The 18627-nt window shown below is 39.9% G+C and overlaps 1 protein-coding gene across 1 annotated transcript; it reads left to right on the top strand.

Annotated features, from left to right (window-relative positions):
• Positions 1 to 886: 886 nt before the first annotated feature.
• Positions 887 to 17754, top strand: ypel1 (yippee-like 1). Its single transcript, XM_079483606.1, has 5 exons — positions 887 to 1102; positions 4294 to 4581; positions 12099 to 12142; positions 12511 to 12619; positions 16002 to 17754. The coding sequence occupies exons 2-5, from the start codon at positions 4465 to 4467 to the stop codon at positions 16089 to 16091; spliced, it is 360 nt and encodes a 119-aa protein (XP_079339732.1). The 5' UTR covers positions 887 to 1102; positions 4294 to 4464; the 3' UTR covers positions 16092 to 17754.
• Positions 17755 to 18627: the final 873 nt, after the last annotated feature.

Raw genomic sequence — 18627 nt, 5'->3', positions numbered from 1 at the left:
GAGCTTTACGGTGGGTTGCCATGGCGTGGGGAAAGTGTTATAAAATGGGACGCAGAATAAAAACATATGACATCATCAGCACAGTGGCGGCGACGCGACAAAATTTAGCGATCGCTTCCTTTATTTACCTCTTTCGAAACGATCGATATCTCGTTGGATCACCGCGACTACATCCGTAGTGCTTGTTTTTAAACACGTTATAGATGATTTTAATCACAGTGACATATGTGTCAATGCTCGTCGCGGAAGTTTTAATATAACGTACTCTCCACGTCGACTATAGTTACGCTGTACTTGAAGCACACCGATGTTGGGGCTTTTTTCTGCGACCGTTTATTTTAAGCGAGCTCTTCACTTATTTATAAGGCGTAGCAGATGCTCTCTGACGCATAAAGATGGGGCCATTTCTTTAGCGGTGTCAGGGATGAATCCCTCCATCATATAAGCCTTTATTCATCTTACCCTTGCTCTTCAGCAGTGCGCCCTTTTCGTGGTCATAATAATATTACATAACATAAATGTACATGTTTTAAATATGTAGGTCTTTGTTTTGTGTACTAAAAATGAATCAGTGACACAATGAAATAACTGCAACGAAACTGTTTAATGACTACTCAATTGTTTAATCCTATTTAAACCATGTTTAATCTCAAACTAAAACATGTGAAAATAACCGATGTACTTATACAACAGAGAAGTCTCTTTTAAGGGGACCTGTTGATTATAATAATCTTGAGGTTACCTTGTATTTATTTACACATCCGGGATTGTTTTTGCTTTGACAGTGACCACGCCCATTCAGCGCGCCCATTTGATAGTTCGCAAGCCTGTCAGGCGACGCCCCGCCTGCCGCGCTGACGTCAGCGTCACAAAGCACCAACTCTATCACAAACACAAAGAGTGCAACAAAGACGAGAGAAATGTGGAGCTTAACCGACACACAAAACTGTCAGATAGTCTCGGTTTGAGGTCTCGGCCGGTATCCACAGCCTGACAAACGGCAGACACCAAAACACATCACAAAGCATAGCTTGAGGAGAAAAGAAACTGTTTCCTTACATAAAATCTATGCCAAACTAAGCATTGAGGTCCGGTTCAGGTGGTAAGTTGGGATCTTTTATTGATTAGACACTTGCTGTCAAATAATGTCATTGCTTTTACAACGTTTGTTTGTTGGAGAGAAATATCATGTATTTTGGTGTATGTCTTGAGATTGTTGTTTGAGCTGTTAAACGTGTGCAATAAAAAGAAATTGTATTTTGTCAGTCAAACGAAGCACACTTCCATGTTGTCATACGTGTTTGCAGAAAGCAAAACTGTTGTTTCTGTTACTGTATCGCTCAACATGCGCTTCCTGGTTTTGTGTAACAAAGCGCGTGCGGGGTCTTTGTTTTGTATCCACGTTGGTCGCAGTTTCTTTGTTGTTTGCATTAAAAGATCTCGCTGACAACAATCAATTTGCACGTTTTGTCACTGGTGGCCCTTTGTTGTCCTACATGAGCTGTTGAATTGCACATCTTTCTTTGTTGTTTGTCCCGTTGGAGCGAAGTCAAACAAAAGGGACAAATTGATGCCTTATGCGAAAAGTTGCGTTCGACAACTGGCCCGATAGTCGCTGTTATATAAGTGAACTTAAATATGGGTTTTTGGATGATGGATTTATTACATTTGTTACTTTTTCCCAGTCGTCACTTCGTGGTTGGCTTTATCCGTTCAGGTTAACACGCGCTCACGAACATCCTTTGTCTGCTGTTGATCGTCTTTAACAGTATATTGTTTTGATGAATTATTTCTTTTTATTTATGCACTTATTTTTGTTCACATTTCATCTACCGACGTGGGAGACTCGGTAACAGTTGGTTGCAAATGACACTTTTTACATTTGATTAACGTTACGTTAACGTCTTTATTAAAAACTTTAGACTCTTGTAATGCGATGTTTGGACACGTTTCCGTTTTTAGTAGACGTCCTGTTTTATAAACGTATTGTTTTGCGTTCACGATACAGTTCGCATTAATACGATTAAATATGGGTGATACATTAATTCACGCGATAAACAGATGCGTTTAAAATGACGATGTTTTACAGGTAAACAAGCGTTCACTAACACCGTGGCGCGTGCCACATTGCGCGTCCCGCTCGCTCTAGTTGCGCGCGTGCGCGCGCTTCGTTGGTCCGCATGGTTAGCAGCTTCCTGTTCTATGGCGGAAGTGTGTGTGTGTTTTTCTTTCGGGCAGTGTTGCTGTTTGGCGCATTAGCCTATATAGAGTTTCTTTTTATTTTCGCATTTGTTGGTGTGTAATGATAAACGCCGACAAACAATTTTAATGCATGAAAACAACAATAACCTGTTGACAACAACACTATCTGCGAGTGTATCACAATTAGGGATGCACCGATACCAGTTTTTCTCTGCCGATCCGATTCCGATACTGAACTTTCAAATATCGGCCGATACCGATCCAAATCCGATATCAGTTATTGTTGACCTTTTAAGGTTTAGAATGTCTGTAACTCACACAGTCATTTAATTTATCTGCTTAAAGTCAAGCTTTGCATATTCATGAAATACATCAAAACTTAGATAAATAATATACACAGTTTGACGGACATCTTTATTAAGGACACTGTGCTAAACTTATAATTGAAATACATTACATTTAATCAAGCTATGGAGTCATCCAAATGACAATCTGTATTTTCCAACCATCCAGCATTTCTTTGATTGTAGCTGAAATCACGCTGTTGTGTGTGATCCTCGCAACTCTTTAGCATGTAGCACAGCACTCTGCAATGCGTAACCAGAATCCATCCCATGCGCGGTTAAACTCAAAAGGGACATGGGACACACGTCGGAGCTCCAAATATTAGCAGTGAAGCTCAAAGATTTTACATCTTTTAACTGATCCGCAACATGCGACGACACTATAAAATAACTCGGGCAAAGCTGTTTCAGAAATGTATTTACGCGATGGTAAACTAACGCGGTTCAGGCGACGGAAGCCTACATTTTCCACAACAGAGAGAGGCTGATTATCTAGTACAATAAATTCCAAAACTTTTTCTGTGATTTTTACAGATTTTTTTGTCGTCTTTGTGAAGTTTTTCTTGCCTTTGAAATAATTCCTGCAAGGTTTGGTGCTTTAATTCGTCCTTTTTGCGTTTCGCTTGTACAAACTCTTCGTGATCTTTTCCGTGATGCTTCTGAAGATGTTTGATTAAATGTGTCGTGTTGTAACGCGCAACAGTACTTACACACTGGCAGCTGTGCTGCTTTCTGTTGTTTCAAGCGTGAAATATTTCCACATCTGCGACATCTTCAACGCGCTGAAATTTCCATATAGGCGGAAAGTTGGGTCCTGAAAGGTCTCCCCGCTAAACTCGCCTGTCGGGCCATTACGCAAAATAAATTTCAAAGTATTTAATTATTATTTTTAAGTAAATGCATTTTTCACAAAATAAACGAACGTTTTCTATTTACTTAAATACAGCTCCCCGTTCAACAATTGCTGGTAATTTGGTATCGGATTTGGATCGGTTGTGCTGACTCGCGCATGATCGATACCCGATCCATTCAAAAAGGTATGGATCGGAGCCAAATCCGATCCAGAGTATCGGATCGGTACATCCCTAATCACAATACATACATGCATTACTTAAACATACTTAATAGTTATGTATGGAAACTTTTAACACTATAGATGATTGTTAGTTTTTCTTTCACTTACTTGTATGACATTACGTGTCCCCCCAATGTGCTGTGATGTAACAGAATCACATGGCGATTCAATTGATTTCTGATAAATAAACAGTGGTGCTGAATGATTTCTAAATATATACGTGTCTTGGTATTGCATAATTGGTCCAAGTATGTCTTCTTTATCACAAATTATTAGGAACTTAGTGTTGTTTTAAAAAAGGAACAGAAAGTTTGACGTAGGTAAGCAAGATGTTAAAAATGTTGCTTTGCAATGAAGAATCGTGATGAACGGGGCATCTGGTTCAGGCCTAAACAACTGTGTTTTGCTAAAAGCGAACGTTAAATATGCTGTGTTTACAGTACTACAGGGAAATCGTTGCTGCTCATGTTTCATCAGTCACACAATGCCTCACAGGAGTACTTAACCTGTCACAAATAAATAAGATATAATCGTTTTCGTTCTCTTTCATTCGATTTTTATTCCCTCGCTGATGTTTCGTCAGTGCATCGTTTATTGCACCAAGCACAGGCTACGTTTACTCCCATGAATAACGGCTCTTTCTCAGTCCTCTGGCTCTCCATCTCTTTCCAGGTCGTATTTTCTCCCGTGGTGTCTGTGTGGAGCGTGCCACACACCCACTCCACAACAACGACGGCTTTAGCTTGCTTCTTCCAGTGTTTCTTCTGTCAGCAAGTTCAGCGGAGCTGCAACTCGTCCAGCGCCAGCCCGGAGGAACCCAGCGAGGAGCACCACGACTGTGAGATGGTAAAGATGACAAAGTCAAAGACTTTCCAGGCTTACCTGCCCAACTGTCACAGAACGTACAGCTGCATCCACTGCCGGGCGCACCTCGCCAATCACGATGAGCTCATCTCAAAGGTCAGTGGAAAGTCTAATGGACTATATGGGGGGTCTGAAACCGCCCCGTACCCTCATTCACTGTTTCATATTTTACTTGATATTGTTGACTTGAAGACGTAAATGAAAAAGTGTGAATATCGGACACCAGCCAAGATGGCTGACCCCTGAAATTGTGTACTCTATAAAGGTGGGGGGAGCTATTTTGGACATGGGGTCTTGGAGTGTAACTAACTAAAAGTAGCAATGCCACAAACTCTATATTTCAACATGCCTCGTGTCATTCTAAACCTGTATGACTCTTTCTTCTGCAGAACACAAAAGAAGATAATTTGAGAAAAGTCTCAGTGGTTGTGTCTATACAATGTAAGTCAAAGGTTTCCGAGGTTATTTGGTTACTAGCATTCTTCTAAACATCTCCTTTTGTGTTCTGCAGAAGAAGGGCAATTCATACAGATTTGTAAGGATGTCTTATTCTCGGGTGAACAATCCCTTTAAATAGCTTAAATTTAGCTAGCTTCATTTAGTTTTTGCTTGAAAAATGTTTTTGCAAGCCGCATAACGCTTTTTCAAATATCAACCCGTTACGCCACAACATGCTATCCGTCACGCCCCCGCTTAAACCCGTATTGTGTCCCCTGACAGCACCCATAATAGCTTTACCGGCTTAACTCAGACGTGTGAGGTTTTGTTTATGGTATACAGTGAAGCCACAGCAGACGCTTTGCATGTCGTTGGGTGGACCGAGTGGGATATGTTCACACAGGCACGTGCCTGTCTCCCAGATGGCTAAGCTGTTAACTCCATTGCAAGAGATGATCCATTTCCCAGTGTGCACAGCACCTGTCTGGATCATTCACACCCTTTCATGGCTCAGACAGGATCTGGCGGTTAAGAACAGGTGTTTTGGTTTACCTGTTTGTGTGTTTCCGGTTTAATTAAGGAACTGAAAAGTTCAGACATTTGAATTAACTTTCTGTTGAGGTTTTACTCATTTCAAAGGGATAACTCGCACAGAAATAAAATACCTGTCATCATTTGTTCGCCCTTATGTCATTTTCTGTTTTGAGAAAAGTCTCAGTGGTTTAGTGTCTATTCAATAGAAGCCAATGGGAACAATGAAGTTTGGTTAACAGCGTTCCAACATTTATATGTTGTAAATCTAATGTTGTCCTGTGCTGCTTTGACGGCGAACACAAATTAAGCAATTTGCGCAAGTAAATTACATACAAAGATGCAAACTAACGCCGGGCGATGCGAATCGGCCCGTGAACGCACATCAAACTCGTGCTCCGCGAAGGTTGAAGAATTTCAACTCGAGCTAGAAATTCACGCAAAGAGCTCATTAACACTGTTTGACACATCCGTACACGTGCACGTCGAGACACTGCCCGTCATGCAATGTTTTTTGCGTCACTCGCATGAAAATAACAAACTATTCCCGCGAGTCATAGACAGCGAGGAATGCGATGCTTCACGTTTGATATGAACAAAGCATTAGTCTTTAGTAGTTGTTAATGCTAAGTGATCCAGCGACATTTTATGGATTGGAATGGAATGTTGGTTAACTTGTATATCTATTGTGTATGTGGAGCCTGGCGTTATTTTAAGTTCCTAGATCTGGTTGATATACCGTGGAGCAACCCTTCTTGTACTGTAGGGAGATTACAGGTCAATCTCATAGTTCAAGGGTGAAAGGCACTCCACCCAAACAAACAAAAATGACAAGAACACAACATATTGTGTGATCTCTAAAATCTCCTGTTAAATTATGTATAGATAGAGCCAGGCTATGGCTCGCTGTCATGTAATGATGAAAAAGCATTGCTGCATATAAATACACAAAGACTAAAATAAGATCTGCGGAGAGCAGCTAAAATATCACGTCCCTCCTGCACTTATTCATTGACCTGGCCTGCTAGGTTTACTCTGACTGCGTTAACTTCCTCTTTTGGACATGAAGCTAGACCAAGGGCAAATTTAAAGGGATAGGTCACCTTAAAATGAAAATGCCGTCTTAAGCTTTAACGTCACACACAATTTGTTTAGACCCTGATGACACAAAAGACAAGTGTTGTCTATTTTATCATTAGATATGCTTCTTGGGAATCAAACCCATGACCTCATAACAACATTTGGTTTAAGGTGATCTGGGGCCGGATTCACAAAACAGTCTTAAGGAAATTCAAATTTTCTTAAAAGTTCTTAAGCCTCACGGGTTGTCTTTAATCTCAAAAGGCAAGAATTAATAGTTAATAGTTTAATAGATGAATTTGGTTGTTTCGCATGTCTATTGTATTGAGCCAGAATCTTTTAAGACGTTTACTTGTCATTGAGATATTTATTTATAGATATAATAATGATAAGATCTGGCACCCTTATTTTAGCTTTCATTATTAAAAACTGTGTGTTTTTTTACATTTATTCTGGGGCATAGCAACTCGAAACGGCGAGGGTCACAAATATTATGGCGTAGTAACACACAGAAAGTATTTTAATAAATATAATTTTGTAACGCTTGCTAACATTTTAGCAAACATGCGATACTGTTTGCTAATATACATAAGAATATGAGGCGCTTGTTACACAAATACAGTTAATAGTATAAAATCTTTGATGAATAATATAGATGAATAACCCGAATCATTGACAAAGCATATGTCATTATTAGGTTTTTAAGAAAATATTTGAGATCTTCTTAGGAAATGTTTGAGAATCGGATCAACCTCAGTCACTGTCCACGGACCGAATATCGGCATTAAGGCTCTTAGCACTTTAAAAACACCACATCCTCTTGAGAGGTGTGTGTGACTAGGAGTGAATAAAAGGTTTGGCCACGGCCGCGTTGGCCTATCCCGCTTGCGTTTTTGTTTTCCATCTCATCACTGTGCCAAAAATGACCTGTTAAGCTAATTGTGTCATCTGGGAAGGGTGATAGTCTGAGTCCAGCACTTTTATCCTGTAGGTACTGCAAACTAAGGGCTCTCTTAGTGGCACACATCTTCATTTCATTAACAAATGGATCTGATCAATGCCGGCTCGTATATTATGAAAGACACTTTGTTTATAGAGTTATTATCTAAGCATAAACCACAAAGGCTCAACAGATGTTCAGTACATATCCTGACATTTAGTTGTTACCTTCATAACAGTTTTGTTAAAGGTGACCCACTTTATTAGAACAGAAGGCTTTGTTTACTTCTGAAAGAGGGGAATAGTTGTGGTTTTGTAGTTGTTAAGAAAAACAGGTCAAATTATTGATCCTAGGTTGGCTTCTATGGCCAAAGCACATCTTTGCTTGTCCACTTGTTGATGTATTAATTGTGGCAAATCGTCCATTGAAAGTGTGTGTATCAGCCTACTAATGCAGCAGTCTTTTATAAACACTGAGGGAAGGTATCAAAGTACTCATACTTGCATTGTGCTGTCAAAAACCTGCAAAGAATCTGAGGATTTACACGCCAGCCAAAGAAAAGCAGGACCATCACGCTGAATTCTTGGATCGGCATCAAACATCAACGACGGTATGCGGACAGTGTTGTGGAAAGGCTAAGCTAAGGTTATACTGCAGTAAATCCTCGTTCGGCACCATCTGCTTCAGAAATTTGACATTGGGCTGTATAACTCACTACATTAAGATCTTTATGCGTTATAGCTCCTGTTTGTTATATTTTTCCTGTTAGTTGAGCTGTTTGGTACGATTTCTTGGGAAATGTCAGTTTGATGTCATTTGACTGGCACATCTAGAGAGAAAAAAGTAAGTACGCACCCAAAAGCGTGTGTTGAACATTTAGAATCATAACATCCAACTTGAGATGCTGCCTAAAGCCCGATTCACATTTCCCGTCTTGCACGCACACAGAGACGAACGCGAGTCGTAACCACGCACATATTCATGGTCACGACGCTCATGGATTTTGCGTCGGCGCCACATCAAGATGAAAATAGTTAAACTTTTCAGTATGTTGCTCGCGCACCGCATGAGAAAGCAGTTTGTCTCGCGTTTTCTGCACGGTTTTACAAGCGAAATGTAAATCGGCCCTTTCACTGTGTTCACACCAAACGCGAATAATGCCGTTCCCCGCTCTTTATTACTCGTAGGAAAAGCGAGAAACATCACACGAGGGGGAGTGTCTTCACGCGTCCAGACCCGTCATGCAATAGGTGTCATTGAGCTCTTTGCATGAATTTCTCGTGAAGACGTGATTGACACATGTTCGCCGCAATCGCGCCCCCCGATTCGCGTCATTCGCATCGCCGGCCGCTAGTTTGTGTCTATTCGCATCATTGCAATGACTTCGTATGCAATTTACTCGCTTTTGGTGTGAACACAGCATTAGGGGTCGATCATACAGAGCGTGCTTTTTGCTGTTAGAAGCTTTTTTAACAACAGCAATCTGCAGTTACATAAGCAGAAGGATTCAGACCGGCAATAGAGGAGGTGGAAAGACAGTCAGTCTGAATGCGTGGTTCTGTTTTTAAACCAGGGTATAAAGATTTAGGCTTGCTCGAGTTGGATGAGTGAGGAGTGCAGACTTTATGAAGGCGTTTTCCGTCTGATGTTCAGGTTTATGAGAGAATCCTCCACTTTGATGATACTGGTTAATTATGTGATTATGAGTCAATACCATAAACCTCTTTCTGAACTGTTATTAAAGATGAATTCAGGAATTTAAAGTCCCAGTGAAATTAAAAATGACAATTCGTATTTTTCATGAAATATTGCAGTGTTTATAGTAAATAGCTTATCAGTGTGGGTACCTTTTTTAAACGAATGAACGTACCCTCATAATCCTTAGTTAAAATATGCAAATGCGCTTTCACCCTGAAATAACTATCCATCTCAAATTATTTAAATTAGACGGCTTGGGCTGAACATCCGTTAACTCCTCCCCTTCAACTGTCAGTCTACTGCCAGTTTCATTTCAAGATCAATGCAACAGCTGTTTTTACACATCCAATCAAATTGCAGTGAAAAACGCAAGCCACGCCCACTACTTTTTCTCCCTTGAAGTTCCTTTTCACTCGCGAAATGTGTCCTAATATGGAATTAAAAACGATCCCAACTTCCAGTTCACAGGGACTTTAAATTCAAGTTCATACAGAGGTGAACAGTGCTTGAATGATTATGGCTTTATCTAAATATACTTTCAGTTTATGACAACCATTCCAGTGTTCACGTTCATTTAAATAAAAATATTTTGTATCAGATTTATATGTTTGTTTAATAATCAGTCATGATCTGTGTAAGAAGGAAAGATATAATCTTAACATTTGTACATAACGTCTCAAAGTCCAAGTTATCAGTTCAGGACATTTGAAATCGTCTGTCAGTTAAAAAGCATCGGCATAAGGAAAAAGCATTTAGGGGGTCTTTCATTTCTTTAGAAGAAAACCGTACCCCTGGGCAAATATGAGTAAGCTGGTAAATCCTCAAGCTGGTTTCTCCCGCGTGTGGCCTCGTGTTTTTGTTCCAGTAGCTGAAGACCATGCAACATTTACCATGATCTCCTCAGGTCATGTCAAGAACCTTAAAGAAACAAATCATTTGCAGAATCAAAGCGGTAAATATTTTGTTGCAAAAAAAGAGGTCAAAAGTCTAAACCAACACCATGAATGATGGGGAAGAGAAACTCTTAGAGCATCTCCATTCCACTTCCTGCTAAAATGTATTTGTGTAAAATAAAACTTTTCCCAAAGCAATCTATGCAGTTTCTGGTGTGTCTGTTGTGTCATATTAACCGAGCGTTTCCCAGCGCTACGGCATGCAGCTTTTGTCGTTCTGACATAATAACAGAGACATATGTGTAATTAAATCTCATTGATCTGCCTCTTGTGCATTCTAGGTTTCCTAAACCACTCCCCGTATGCTTTGTGCACACACCACTATTGTAACCACAGCCAGATTCTACTTGTGGCACAATGTGAAACGAAGCAGCGGGGGGCTTTTCATTGTTTTAGTGTACCTATAAAATTACCAGTTTGCATGCAGACCCGGCTGGTTAAATACTGCTCTCCGAGCACAGACGGACGCACGCTCTTTATTAGGCTTGTACTTCTATCATCGGGTCATCATCGCAGTGGAAAAGTAAAGCTCTTGTCCAGCTCTGATGACCAGAATGCTGTCATAATCCACGGTGATCGAAAACAAACACGCATTGCATTTGCACAAACACATTTAGACACGTGCTAATGTGCACAGTTGGAAATGCACTGGTGATCGTATGCATTGGTACTTTTGTTTTGTTTTAGTGTATTTTAAGAAATAAAAAGAATCTACATTTTTAGTCAGAGCTTTGGAGTACTCTGTTAATATGCTTTCGCTAAAAGCAGACTGGCTTTTCACGTCCAAGTATCCTCTGTTTTTTCACACAGTCTGCTCTGTGTATTCTTTCAATGAGAGACTTTATTGTGAGCGATTTTCGCTAAAACAAGCTCATTGCTCATGGAATCCTGAATCGCCAGGCATTAAACTTTGGTCCACAGCTTGTCCAGATCGGTCGTGAATGGAGAGGTGTGCCAAAGCTTTTATAAGAAACCAGACTTTGGACCTGCAGGACTGTGTTTATGCACCTCTTGAGACTTATTTGGACATCAGAAAGTTCTCGATTTTTTTTCTCTTGAACCAGTTTGCAACCACATAGACAACCTCCCACAACTTCTCAAAACGTCAACAACAACAAAAGTTGCTGTTAAGGAGACATGTGTAGTATTCAAGCTTGTTGACTGTCTTCCATAGTTGTTGTTGTTGATGTTTGGGGACCTTGCAAAGTCAGCTAGGCCACGACCTAAACTCGCATGTGTGTTAATAGGGTGCGTGTGGAGGCTAAACGGCTTAATGCGATAAAACCATCATCAGATGAGATAGAAAATAGGAAGAGACGAAAGAGCTGGAGATGAAAGGATTCAGTGATAAACAACAGATTTTAACCATTTAAAGCTGAACCACTTGCATCATTAAATGATATTGCAATATTTCTTTTTTCTGCAGAACACAAAAGAAGGTATTTTGAGGAATGTTGATAACCAAACAACAATGAACACCATTGATAGATTGATACCATCAAAAATTCTCAAAATATCATATGGTTCTACTGAAGAAAGTCATAAATAAATGATGACAGAAGTTTTATTTTGGGGTGATCTATCCCTTCAAGATGAGATTGGAGAACTGCAAAACTAAAACGTGACACATCATACCTTTAAACACGGAATGGAAAAGCCACAGAGAGGACTCTGTGTTCCCCCTCCGGTCGGTGTGCAGCTCAGATTTATCTCCGATTTTATTATGTTGAACAGAAAAGCACCTCTGTTTCTTACCTTCAGCGACTCTGTTCAGTGTGTGGAGCTAATTCACTGTACACACACACACTTTTCTTAAAAGAAACACTGTTTCCTACTCACACACACGCTGGGATCCATTTATAAAATACACACGTTGGCAGGAGACCACGCACACGAATGCGAGTTTGTTTGTGTCGAGTGTGGGAGACGATCTTGATTTTTAATATTAATGTAATATTTTGTTTTCCTTCCAGTCATTCCAAGGCAGCCAGGGACGAGCCTACCTCTTTAATTCAGTGTAAGTGTTAACCCTTCATTCACTACATCACATTCACATCTTGTGTCTCAGTTGTGAATCGTGTATACATCTGTAATGCCTTTATATTATACTTCTGATTAAATCAAATGGTTTACAATGTTGCCCAAGTTAGTCTCTTAGTCTTTGTGGTGCCACATCAAAATGATTTCTGACAACAGATGAATACTTTCATGTATACGTCGTCAAACAGTTGTGATGTGATGTGACGTTGGTCACTTTTACTTTGCGGTTGTTGTAGGGTTGCTGTTTAGTGGTCAACCAGCGCAGGTTACCCACATTGGCTTTCAGAAAACAGACTGGTCAGATGACTCATAATGGTGACCATGATTGGTCTCTTTTCTTCTCAGTGTGAATGTGGGATGCGGTCCAGCCGAGGAGAGAGTCCTCCTAACAGGTTTACACGCTGTGGCAGACATCTACTGTGAAAACTGTAAAACCACTCTGGGCTGGAAATATGTAAGTTTCTCTTGTGTTTTAACGCATGTGATGTGATTTTACCTGAGCGTTAGATGTAGTTGCTTTGACTGCGGTTGGTTTATTTTTGTGCATTATCATGTTACTCAGCTGAGCATCAGTGGACTGTCCAGTGCACATTTACTACTATATATCATCACTGTCCTCCCATATCCTTGCATGTACTAATTTACTGTTTTTCAGGAAATGAAAAACAAACACTGTACTTTTTAGATGAGAAATTGGAAATTCTAAGTTGACAAGCAATTTTTAATACTTTTATCAGTTAGATATTCACGAAACGCAGTGACAAACTTTAAGGGTGACTAATAACAATGATTTGTGACCAAAAAATGGATGGAGATACGAGGTTTCACAAGGACCGCAGCAGTATGTTTTTATTTTTAAATAATGGTGTGCATGGATAAACCATTTATAAGAATCACTGCAACACTGTTTCAAATACTTTTCCTGTTTGATTTCATGGTGACTTTAATCTTTTATATACTTGGTAGTATGATGTACTCTACTATTAGTATTTACAATGTTGTCAAGCTCTTACACTACATAAATACACAGCATAAATAGTTTAAAGTAGTAAATCGCTCATTAAAGTGAAAAATACATGCTCTTAATAGTATATGAATTAATAATGCTCTGAGTAAATAAATGATAAAATAATCTATCAATAATAAATGTACCAGTGGTGTGTGTTGGCGTACTGCTGTTATGTTAATGTCTTTCTGTCTCTAACTTTCTTTCTTTCTTTCTTTTTGAAATTGTTTATTTAAAGAGGTAGCTCACTCAAAACTATAAAAGCATCTGCTAAATGACTAAATGTAAATGTCAAAAATGAGAATTCTGTCATGAATTACACACTCTCTAGTTATTCCAAATCTGTATAAATGTCTTTGTTCGGATGAGCACAGAGAAAGATATTTGGACGAATGCTTGTAACCAAAAAGTTCTTGGACCCCATTGACTCCCATAGTTGGAAGAATGACAATGGTAGTCAAAAGTGCCCCAGAATTGTTTACCTTCATGCATTCTTCAAATTCTGTCAAATATTTCAACAATAGTAATATTTAAGGTTGGCAGATGAAACTTTTCTGGGCAAACTCCTCTACGCCTGTCCATGCAGCCGTGCTTAGTCATACACGTCCCCCCACCGTGGGAACCAGAAAAGTTAATGATGAGTAACAGGACTCGATTAAAGATCATGATCAGGCAGATATGGAGGAGATGGGGATGGAGGTGGGTTTTGAGCACGGCACAATTAAGCAGCTGATAAGGTGCAAAGAAATGCAACTTAAACAGGACGCAGTCTAGTATGTGTTGTATGACCATTGGTTAACGTTGATTTGCTGCAACTGATGTGATCGGCTGATGCAAGCATGACTCACGTGACCTGCCAGAACTGAGAGTTTAACAGAACAAATTGTTTGACATTTTTCCAACTCTTGACTGTCAACGGGTTCCAAGAACTGTTTGGTTATAAGTATTCTTCCAAATATTTTTCTTAGTGTTCATCAGAACGTAGAAATGTATAGTGATTTGGAACAACTTAAAGGTGATTAAAGGGATACTCCACCCAAAAGTGAATATTTGGAAGAATGCTTATAACCAGACAGATTTTGCCCCCATTGTGACTACCATAGCAGGAAAGAATACAATGGCAGTCAAAAGTGCCCCAGAACTGTTTGTTGTCCTACATTCTTCAATATGTCGTCTTTTGTGTTCAACAGAACAAAAATAATGATAAAGTAATGTTTCCTACTATGGGAGGCAAAGGGATTCAAAATCTGTCTGGTTATAAGCATTCTTACAAAATATATTTCTCTGTGTTCATCAGAACAAAAACATTTATACAGATTTAGACAGAATATAATTTTGTTTTGCGTGAAGTATCCGTTTAAATGATGACAGAATTTAAATTTTTTGGGTGAACTGTGCCTTTAAAGCACTTTCAACATACATTTTCATGATAATTTACTCATCCATTTTATGGTAATAAATAATTTTAGTCATCCAAGATGTTTATGTATTTTATACATAATATTTGTAAATAAAGGTTTTTGATGAAAACATTCCAGGATTATTCTCCATATAGTGGACTTCAATGGACCCCAAACCGTTGAAGGTCAAAATTACAGTTTCAGTGTAGCTTTAAAGGCATTTAAACGATACCAGACAATGATTAAGGTTCTTATCTCTAGCGAAACGATCGGTAATAAAAAAAAATGTATATGCTTTAGAAACACACATGCTCGCCTTGCTCTGTTCTGCAAAGCGCGATCACGACTTTACGCAATACGTTATCATGTAGAAAAGGTCACGCTTGACATAGGCAGAAGTACCGAGTTTACAAGTTGAACATGCAAATACTTCTCAAACGCCGTTTACAAAAAAAGGGAGATAAAAGGTAAAACAACGATGTCGGACAATTTTGGACCTTTTCGACATGACCTTTTCAACGTAATTATGTATTACGTGAAGTCCTGAGCGCGCATTGCAGAACAAAGCAAGGCGATCATTTGTGTTTATAAAGCATATACATTTGATTTTTTTTTTTAATTGACCAATGGTTTCGCTAGATAAGACATCGTCTGGTATCGTTTAAAGCCTTTTGAAGCCGCACTGAAACTGTAATTTTTTACAGTTGGAGTCCATTGAAGTCCACTATATGGAGAATAATCCTGGAATATTTTCATCAAAAACCTTAATTTCTTTTTGACTAAAGAAAAAAATACATAAACACCTCTGATGACAACAGGGGTGAGGAAATTATCATGAAAATGTGAACAAAAAGTGAACAATTTCTTTAAGTGTGCTTTATGGACATAAATATATTGACTAAAATATAAATGTGTTTTGCAGAAGTATTCGTAGCTCTGCTCTTTACAGAAAGAAAGAAAAACTGTGTAGTGCAAAGCTAAATAAAGTAAAAACATAAATATTTAGTGTCAACAAAGGTTCTCTCTCTCTCTCCTAATTAAGCGATATTTTGTGTCTAAGCATGTTAGAGATTGTCAATCTGAAACACTGTTTTAAGAACATTTTGTCTGTGCTTCGGTCACCAAAACAACGACTAACACCGCTGTTCCTGGAACAGTGTTTAAGGCAGGCTCTTATTTCAGGCTTAGCGAATCAGAGCAATCACAGTGATAAAACACCGGTTCCGGATGAGTCACAGACTGGTGTAAGAGGAGAGGGCCTAACAACACATTAGTTTAACTGACCGTGTGGCACGTATTTTTATAATGTCAGATCATTTCCACAAACCTTGTTTTGAAAGAAGATGCTGATGGTTATTATGAGGACCATTTTGCATCACGTGTCCCGGATGTAAGGAAAATCTAGTTATTTTTGTTCTTGTCTGTTGCAGGAACACGCGTTTGAGAGCAGCCAAAAATACAAAGAAGGCAAGTTCATCATCGAGTTGGCTCACATGATCAAAGACAACGGTTGGGAGTGACCGTCACCTGCTTCCTCGCTCCTCAGTGACCTTCAGGCTACTCTGTTGTGGACTTTGCCGAGTGACACCGCACACGTACATGCACACAAACGAGAAAACGCACAGACACGCAAACAGACCCGACTGCGCACACACCGCACTGTCTACCTTGACACATCCAGACATCCGTACCGGGTCATGGTGAAACTCGAAGGCAGAGCTGACAGAGACATCTGCGGTCACTATGAGACTCTGTGGGACCTTTTCCTGAGATGTACACGTCAACACTTGGGAATTCAAAACCTGTTTTCTGTTGAACTCTCAGTTTCTGCCCCCTTAACTGGTTTTGGTGCGCCCGGCCCTCGTGTAACTGCTACTCGTAAGCTGTCGACGGTATCCAGACGACACCGTCTCACTTGTTTCTTACTTTAACTTACTCTTTGTGAATAAGCGGGAATGGTGAGGCGTGAGTTTGAGCGTGCGTGTTATCCAAACTCTGATGTTACCGGTTAGCATATTTCGTCTGTTCTAACTTGTCTTTTACGATGGGGTAGCAACAGACATGATCGACGTTACAGACGTTTTAGGGGGTTAGGCTATGTAGCAGCATCTCGGATCCTATTGGGTGGGAGGAATGGAGAGGGGGGGCTCTGGGGCGTCGCAGTGGCATGGCAGTTCGTATTTACTACAACCCTGTGTTTTCTGTCTCTTTCCAAAACATTTTCTTCCTCGGATGACTTCACTGTGCAATTCACGGGACACTCTGGTACACCGGTAGCGTCTGACCCCCGCGGGAGCTTTAGTTGTCTCTGGTGCTTTGGTGAGATTTAAACAAACCTGCGTCGTTTAGCATTGAGTTGGCATTTGTGGCAGGCTCCATTTTTGCGACCGTACTATATTAGACAAAAGAATGGCCGTTTGGATGTACAAAAAAAAGGCAAACCAACGTTTTGAGCAACGTTCGCATTGCGTTTTCATCCCCTTCACGCCAAATGACGAGATTTTACAGAAACTGTTATTGTTGTTGTTGTTTTTACAATCATGTGTTCATTGATATGTGTAATTTATGTGTTCAACCACCATGTGAGCTCTGTTGTTTTTCACATTATGTTCATGGCATACTTGAATACAGTTATGTTGTTTGCACTTTGCAGAGGCCTTGTTCATGTGTTTAGAGGCAAACGTCTGTCCATTTATGGCCTTTTTTTCATCGCTGGTTGAATGTTGAATGGATGTCGTGGGACGGGGTGATTGCTGGCTTGATCATCTCCCTCTGGTTTTCGAAACGAAAAGAATATCGTCTGCTTTTGACGAATCAACGAATCAGCCCTCAGATTTTCAGTTCGCACACGTTTTTGTAGGCGACGCTATTCTTTTGCTGCTAATAGAGATACATGCAATCCAGACGCTTTCACTTTATAACTGCACTTTACCGGACTGCCTGAGATCACGCTAGCAGATCTGCTCTTCATTTATTCGTGTAGCTATCTTTCCGCAACTTTGCCTCTAAGCGACATGAATCTTGTGCCTCTTCGAAAGGAAAAGGAAAGGAAAAGAAAACTCCCTGTCCTCTGTTGTGCGGTGCATGACTTTGAGAACCAGGCACATCTGCTGGAAGCTGTCGGAGCTTCAGATCGATCTCAAAACAACATGACCTAGGAATAAATAACCTCACTGAACCTTTATCCACTCCAAATTCTATCCGCGAGCGAAATGTAATCCAGTATTTTTCATACTTGTATGTTAAAAGTTTGAGACGTTACGAATGGGCCGTTGTATTCTGCGAAGAGAGGCGGGGCTTTTAGAGGGGGTTGAGCTTGCTTCCTTCAGAGGTAAAGTGGGTCATTTAATGTAGAATTGTATTATATATATATATATATATATATATATATATTCATCGAATCGTATTGATATATTGAGGTTTTGTTGTGTTTGGGGCGGGTGAGTAATATTATAACATGTGGCGAACCCTCAGCGTTCATTCGCCAATAAAGGTCAGTCAGGTCACGTGACCTTTGAATCAGTCAAAGACGATGCAAACAAAGTAGTTGTAGAAATATCTTACTTGAAAGAAGTGACGGAGTTACAATACATTGTCCCGCAGTTTTGTATATAAAGTGACATATTTAAGGTTTTATACATATTTCTACTGGGTTAGTTTCTCTACTTCCCCGACTTGAAGCACTTTTGTTCACTGTACCTCTGGCTTTATTTGTGTGTGTGTGAATGAGAAGAGAAGTGTGTGTTTGTGTGGATGCATGCGTGTGCGAGTTGTTTATTTGTAGCTGTTTTTGCTGTCGTTCCTGCGTACCGTTTCCTTTCGACACTTCTTTTGCGTGTTTGTCGTGCGCTCTCTTAGCTTGACGATAGTGAGTTTTGCGTTTTCTTTCTTAAAGGTAGATTTTCGTTCTGGCAGGAGTTTAATAGCCGACGTGTTTTAGGATCGTGCTCAGCGGTGAGCTGGATTCACCTGCCGAAATTGTACAATATATACGTAGACCCAAACGCGATTTACAAAGACTTTCCGGAACGAGACGGAGGCCAGTGTCACTTTTAA

Source organism: Barbatula barbatula, assembly GCF_947034865.1.
Source record: "Barbatula barbatula genome assembly, chromosome: 2".
Taxonomy (NCBI): Eukaryota; Metazoa; Chordata; class Actinopteri; order Cypriniformes; family Nemacheilidae; genus Barbatula; species Barbatula barbatula.
This window is presented reverse-complemented; position numbering and strand designations above follow the sequence as displayed.

Excerpts from the sequence above, each read along its gene's own strand:
- ypel1 (XM_079483606.1), top strand. The coding sequence starts at position 4,465 with ATGGTAAAGATGACAAAGTCAAAGACTTTCCAGGCTTACCTGCCCAAC. Across the intron at positions 12,143-12,510 it reads GCCTACCTCTTTAATTCAGT|TGTGAATGTGGGATGCGGTC; the intron begins GTAAGTGTTAAC and ends TTTTCTTCTCAG. Across the intron at positions 12,620-16,001 it reads CCACTCTGGGCTGGAAATAT|GAACACGCGTTTGAGAGCAG; the intron begins GTAAGTTTCTCT and ends TGTCTGTTGCAG.